The 7,232-nt window shown below is 45.9% G+C and overlaps 1 protein-coding gene across 1 annotated transcript in view; it reads right to left on the bottom strand.

The window, feature by feature from the left end:
- The window catches only part of NOL9 (nucleolar protein 9), a 30,184-nt gene that overhangs the window by 18,498 nt on the left and 4,454 nt on the right, over positions 1-7,232 (bottom strand). Inside the window, exons 2-5 of the mRNA XM_017856000.1 lie at positions 6,922-7,141; positions 5,613-5,740; positions 752-887; positions 533-629 (exon numbers count right to left, since the gene is read on the bottom strand). Coding sequence (XP_017711489.1) covers positions 533-629; positions 752-887; positions 5,613-5,740; positions 6,922-7,141 — 581 coding nt within the window. The remainder of the gene's footprint in view (positions 1-532; positions 630-751; positions 888-5,612; positions 5,741-6,921; positions 7,142-7,232) is intronic.

Below are 7,232 nucleotides of genomic sequence, written 5' to 3'. Positions count from 1 at the left end.
CCCCCCCCAAAAAAAAAAAAAAAGAAAATTCCCAGGAGTTCAAGACCAGACTGGGCAACACAGCAAGACCTCATCCCTACAAAAAAAATTAAAATAAGAAAATTAGCCAGGCATGGTGGCCCATGGCTGTAGTCCCAGCTGCTTAGGAGGCTGAGGTGGGAGGATCGCTTGAGCCCAGGAGTTCAAGACTATGAGGTATGATTGTGTCACTGCACTCCAGCCTGAGGGAGACCCTGTCTGAAAAAAAAAACAAAACAAACCACACACATACACCAGAACTCATGAATACAGACTCTGAGACCAAGTGTCTCCTCTTGGAAGTTCACCTGCAGGCAAGGCAGTCAGCCCACGCTAGAGCATTGTCATACACTGCAAAGCAGAGGGCAGTGAGGACCAGATACCTCAGCTGGGCAGCTTTAGAACTGTATGTAATCTCTAGCCAGAAGCCAAGAAGCACTCCCTCCACATCAAAAATCCCACTTAATGCCAAAAACCTAGCAATGTGTCAAAGCCATAAGAAAAGCACTCTTACCTATTTAACAACTGGTTAATCAGGTATCTATTAAATGTTGACTTTCCAACATCCTGGGATCCACAAACCAGAATGACAGGGCAGCCATCTACTTCTTCTGAAGGGGAAACAAACATTGATCGCTAGAATTAGCCATCTTCATTGGACTCGAATTATGACGAATAATCATCTGAGGGTTTGGTGGACAGACACTCAGGGTGATCAACGTGTATTACTCACCACAGGAAACATTGACCAACTCTTCCAGAGCTGAAAGGGTACTCTCGGTTAACTGAAGGCCTTTCCTTTTTTTCTCTCTTCTGATGCCAACAGACCTCAAGGCTAAATATTCAGGTTTAATCTGGGGAGTTGGACTCTGAAATCAACAATTTAAACTTTCAGGTTAAAAAATGCATAGTTTTTTCTTCAGTACTAAATTAAACAAGCCTCACCCAGTTGTGAGCCAGAGAAGATAAACTGTTTCCTCCCTTTGTCTCCTGCCCCAAAATCCAGCCCATCGACAAGTGTTGCCAACTCCATTCCTGAGTTATCCACATCTGTTTTCAGTTACTGCTTTCTCCCGAGCTGCCATTGCCTCCACAGCAGACTCCAGAGAAAAAGATAATGCCTGGTAAGACATGACTGCAGAGGAAGCATTCAGTAGGGGGCCCTGGCTCTAGACCAGGTGAGTGATGTAGAATTAAGTCAAGGCAACCTCTGAAAACATAAAGCAAAAACACACAGAACATATGTAAACAGAGTTGAAAGGAGGGAGAACACAGGTCTGTCAAGTTCAGGACTGGAAAAGCAATCCAAGGAAAGGAAGAGCAGACCCTTGCTGAGGCAGGTAAGGCTCAGTTGGAACCAGCTCACCACAGAAGAGGATGAAGGAAGGGACCCCCTCCATGAGCATATGCTCTTGCAATTCATCAACACTGAGAATAAAGACATCACAGGCCGGGCGCGGTGGCTCACGCCTGTAATCCCACCACTTTGGGAGGCCGACATAGGCAGATCACCTGAGGTCAGGAGTTCGAGACCAGCCTCAACATGGAGAAACCCTGTCTCTACTAAAAATACAAAATTAGCCTGACATGGTGGCACATCTCTGTAATCCCAGCTACTCTGGAGGCTGAGGCAGGAGAATTGCTTGAACCCGGGAGGCGGAGGGTGCAGTGAGCTGAGATCGCGCCATTGCACTCCAGCCTGGGCAACAAGAGCGAAACTCCGTCTCAAAAAAAAAAAAAGACATCATAAAGAAATGTGAAGCAGTCTGGGTGCAGTGGTGCACGCCTGTAATCCCAGCTACTTGGGAGGCTGAAGCACAAGAATCGTCTGAACCCAGGAGGTGGAGGTTGCAGTGGGTCAAGATTGTGGCACTGCACTCCAGCCTGGGCAACAGAGCAAGACTGTGTCTGTGTCTCAAAAAAAAAAAAAAAAAAAAAAAAAAAAAGAGAGAAGCAGCCTAGTGTGGACTTCATATCGGTAATGCTGGATCCTAGAAAACAATAGAACAAGGCCTTCAACAATTTGAGAAAAAAGTCTTCTGAACCAACCATTCTACACTATGTGCAATTATCAATCACTGAGGGCAAAACAAGAACATCTAATAAAATTAGATAATCAAGTTTACTATCTTCCTTATGTGAAAAAACAACTCCAGAATCTACTGACACATCCAGAGGGTGGGATAGGGAGAAAAGTATCCAAGAAAGAGCATAAGAAATATGAAGAGTGGTGGTGAAGTCCCAGAAAAAAACAGATAAAGCTGAAAATAAATGTAAAAAGAATGTCGCTGCCCAATGGCATCTGGAACATTCACTTTCAGTAACAAAGGCTTGAGAACAGACAATTCCATCTCCTCCTCTGCAGTCCTGGTCCAGCTACTGGACTCTGCAGTGGACTAACAGGCAACCACAACAGTCCGTTCACTGTCCCACTCTCGTTTCCTCTCTCCTTTCACTTCAAATTCCCCACACCCACCTCGTATCTATCTGCTTCCCACATGGTGATGACCTTGGTTCCATTTCCCAGTGCAGCAGGAAATAATTAGAGGACAACTTCTACTTCCTCTGGCCCTCTCCTAGGGACGTCCTCCAGCCACTATGAATGACCTGGCTGTGCTCCTAAGGCCACATGATGCCAGAACCGGAACCATCCCTAGTAGCCAACTTACAGACATAGTTCCGGCAGCCTCTCCTCTCTCAGCTGCATGGTTACCTCCCCTCTCCTCTGGATCATTCCCATCTGCCATGTTCCAGCATGTTTTCATCCATCTTAACAAAATTACAAAACTCTCCTGATCATACTTACCCCTCCAACTACTGCTTCAATTCTTTCCTTCCCTTTACAGCTAACGTCTACCAAAGCAAAATACTTTACTACTAGACCCGTGAGTCCCTCTCTGCCCAGGCTCTTGACCCCATTCCAATCAGGCTACTTCCCGGCCTCTACAGCCAGCGCTTTCTCAGATCTCACCTGACCACCAGCAGCATTTATCACTGCTGTTCAGTTAAGTTTCATTTAAAGACTTCCTGACCTACAGGATATCACACACTGGGTTTTCCACCAAAACCAATGACTATCTGCTGCTCCCTCATCTTTGCCTGGACCTCTTCTTGGAGTGCCCTAGGGCTCAGAGCTGGAACCACCTTGTTTCTATCTATTCAACTCCATAGGCATTATTATTGCATCTGGTAGCCTGGGTATCCTCTCTGCTGAAGGCTCCCATATTTCCACCTCCAAACTCTTCCCTGAACTCCAGACTCATATATTCAACTGCCCACTTGACATGTCCAGCTGGGTATCTACCAGGCATCTCAAGGTTAACAAATCGAAACCCACTCCTCCTGCAGTGACTCCGTCCCAGTTAATGGCAACTACATGCACCTCAGTGGTGAAGCCGAAAACCCGCTGTGATTCCTTGATCCTTCCTCACCCCTCACATACCCAGTCTGTCTTCCAATCCTGCAGATTAGACTCCACCTACTGGCCCATGGGAGACAATTATAGTAATAGAACTTAAGGAAATGGAAAAAAAAAAAGAACTTAAGGAAATGAATAATATGGACAGCAAAAATTTAGAGATGAGGCTGGACACGGTGGCTCACACCTGTAATCTCAGCACTTTTGGAGGCAGGTGGATTGCTTGGGTCCAAGAGTTCGTGACCAGCCTGGGCAACACGGCAAAATCCTATCTCTACAAAAACTACAAAAATTAGCCGGGAGTCATGGCGTGTACCTGTAATCCCAGCTACTGAGAGGCTCCGGTGGGAGGATCACCTGAGCCCGGAAAGGTTGAGGCTGCAGTGAGCTGAGATCTTGCCACTGCACTCCAGCCTGGGCAACAGAGACTTTATCTCAAAAATACAAATAAAAGCTCTCTTCTAGGGACGTTGTCTACAGGAAGTGAGAATGGTCCAGCATTTGACACACCATCATAGACTTTCCTACAATACACCGTGCTAGGCTTCCTACAATACACCATGCTAGGCTTCCTACAATACACCGTGATAGGGTTCCTACAATACACTGTCATAGGCTTCCTACAATACAGCCTCGTTTTGTTAGAGCCTCCTGAACCCCGGTAATAAAATTGTTTGTCTCTGTAACAAGAAGGTTGCGAAAACACCAAAATCTGCATTGGCGTGGGCCCACGCAGGCTTCGAGGGGTCCATGCCACGAGACCTAAAGTTCTTTTTTTTTGAGACGGATTCTCACTCTGTCTCCCAGGCTGGAGTGCAGTGGTGCAATCTCCGCTCATTGCAACCTCCGCCTCCCAGGTTCCAGCGATTCTCTCGCCTCAGCCTCTGGAGTAGCTGAGATTACAGGCACGTGCCCCACGCCCAGCTAATTTTTTATATTTTTAGTAGAGATGGGGTTTCACCATGTTGGCCAGGCTGGTCTTCAACTCCTGACCTGAAGTGATCTGCCCACTTCGGCCTCCCAAAGTGCTGGGATTACAGGCAGGAGTCAACGCGCCCGGCCAAGATCTAAAGTTCTTATGAGATTGTCCAAAACAAAAAACATGTCAGCAGAGCCTACGGTGGTTCCATGTGTGCTAAATGTGTTCAAGACAGGATCAAGCATGCTTTCCTTCTTGAGGAGGAGAACATCATTGTAGAATTGTTCAAGGCACAAGCACAGAGTCAGAAAGCTAAATAAAAAATGAAGCCTTTTTGAGTAATAAAATTTAGACTCGTTAAAATTAGAGGTAAGGAAAGAGGTAAAAGAAAATATAAGTACATTTAAACTACTCATTCATAGTTTAGAGAAAATTTTTATTATCTCAAATTAATAAACGGAGATATAAAGACAACCATTAAAAATCCCAAAAAAGGCCAGGCGTGGTGGCTCATACCTATAATCCCAGTACTTTAGGAGGCAAGGCAGAGGTGGGTGGATCACCTGAGGTCAGGAATTTGAGACCAGACTGGCCAACATGGTGAAACCCTGTCTGTACTAAAAAACACAAAAATTAGCCGGGCATGGTGGCATGCACCTGTGGTCCCAGCTACTCAGGAGGCTGAGGCAGGAAAATCACTTGAACTCAGGAGGCGGAGGTTGCAGTTAGCCGACATTGCACCACGGCACTCCGGCCTGGTGACAGAGTGAGACTCCATCTCAAAACAAAAAACAAAAAACAAGAAAACAAAAATTAGCTGGGCATGGTGGCAGGCGCCTGTAATCCCAGCTACTTGAGAGGCTGAGGTAGGAGAATCACTTGACCCTGGGAAGCCGGGGTTGCAGTAAGGTTGAGGTCACACCACTACACTCCAGCCTGAGTGACAGAGACTCAGTCTCAAAAAAAAAAAAAAAAAAAAAAAGCAGGGCTGGAGCATGGTGTTAATAAAAACCCAAAAAGCACATAACCAACTACGATATAAAATGCTGGCTGAGGAATGAAACTGAGGAGAGGAGGACGAACATTTTTCACGATATACCTTTCTATACTATTTTCTGTATACACATATTACATTCTGTAGAACCGAGAGCACTATATGGACAAACTGCTCTTCCAAGACAACATCCTACATAGTCATTTGATATCACTGTTTTGGTGCAAGTAATTAGCAAATCTCTGAATAAAAACGGGTTCTACCTCTTGCACAAAAATGTAGGATGAACCTGGATAGCTGGTTATGAAGTTTACAGAGGCAGTTTCCAGATGTTCTAACAACACAATGGAACACTGAAGAGAAAAATTCTGCATCGACCAACGCCTGTCATCTGTAAAGAGAAAAAGAAACCACCTTAGAAGCACTAACTTCATTACATTCCACACCCTTTAGGACTGCCATCTCCTCGGCTAAACTATCAACTTTAGGAGTAGGAATGATGGTTGAGAGCCTTTTTCAGGGGGCCATACTGCATACTAAGAACACACCTGGGCCAGGTGCGGTGGCTCACACCTGTAATCCCAGCACTTTGGGAGGCCGAGACGGGTGGATCACGAGGTCAGGAGATCGAGACCATCCTGGCTAACACAGTGAAACCCCGTCTCTACTAAAAATACAAAAAAAAAATTAGCCAAGCATGGTGGCGGGCTCCTGTAGTCCCAACTACTTGGGAGGCTGAGGCAGGAGAATGGCGTGAACCCGGGAGGCGGAGCTTGCAGTGAGCTGAGATCCGGCCACTGCACTCTGCACTCCAGCCTGGGCGACAGAGCAAGACTCCGTCTCAAAAAAAAAAAAAGAACACACCTGGGGGGAGAAGTCAATTCAGGATTGCCATATAATAATTTTGTGGCCTTGAACAATTTTTCTTGTCAGTAAAATGGTGATAACAATAGTACTTTCACTTTCAGGCCCCTTGTAAGGGTTTATATACATATAGCAAAGTCCTTGGAACACTGTCTGGACCATAGTAAGCAACTAAAAAAAATTTTTTTTTTGAAGCAGAGTCTCACTCTGTCGCCCACGCTGCAGGGCAGTGGCCCGATCTTGGCTTACTACAAGCTCCGCCTCCCAGGTTCACACCATTCTCCTGTCTCAGCCTCCCACCACCACGCCCCGCTAATTTTTTGCATTTTTATTTTTATTTCTATTTATTTATTTATTTTGAGACGGAGTCTTACTGTGTCACCCAGGCTGGAGTGCAGTGACACGATCTCCACTCACTGCAAGCTTCACCTCCCAGGTTCACGCCATTCTCCTGCCTCAGCCTCCCAAGTAGCTGGGACTACAGGCGCCCGCCACCACGCTTGGCTAATTTATTTTTGTATTTTTAGTAGAGACGGGGTTTCACCGTGTTAGCCAGGATGGTCTCGATCTCCTGACCTCGTGATCCGCCCACGTCGGCCTCCCAAAGTGTTGGGATTACAGGCGTGAGCCACTGCGCTCAGCCCTAAAAATTATTAATTAGCATTAGCACAGTAGGCCCTCAGTAAATTACCCAGTTCTTTTCATTACCAAGGTTAAGATGAGATTTGAGCAAATTCCGGGCTTCCCTTTTGAGTTCTTTCTTGCTTTTCTCAGGCAACGAGTAATGAAGCGCATGGATACTCAAGCAAGAGTGGGTATACACAGAGAAGACGTCTCGGGCAGGCTGGCCTTGGCTGATGGTAAAACCAAATACCTGCACCTGGCCATAGAGGCAGGTCACACGGCAGATGCCACTGAAAGTAAAACCCTAGCATGGAAAGAAAACAGAAAGAACAAATATTATACATCCTGTCACTAATGACTGAAACATTCTAAAATCTTTTTTTTTTTTTTTTTTT

Source organism: Rhinopithecus bieti, unplaced genomic scaffold (assembly GCF_001698545.2).
Source record: "Rhinopithecus bieti isolate Rb0 unplaced genomic scaffold, ASM169854v2 scaffold_40368, whole genome shotgun sequence".
NCBI lineage: Eukaryota > Metazoa > Chordata > Mammalia > Primates > Cercopithecidae > Rhinopithecus > Rhinopithecus bieti.
The sequence above is the reverse complement of the archived record's forward strand: the minus strand, read 5'-3'. Positions and strand labels throughout refer to the sequence as shown.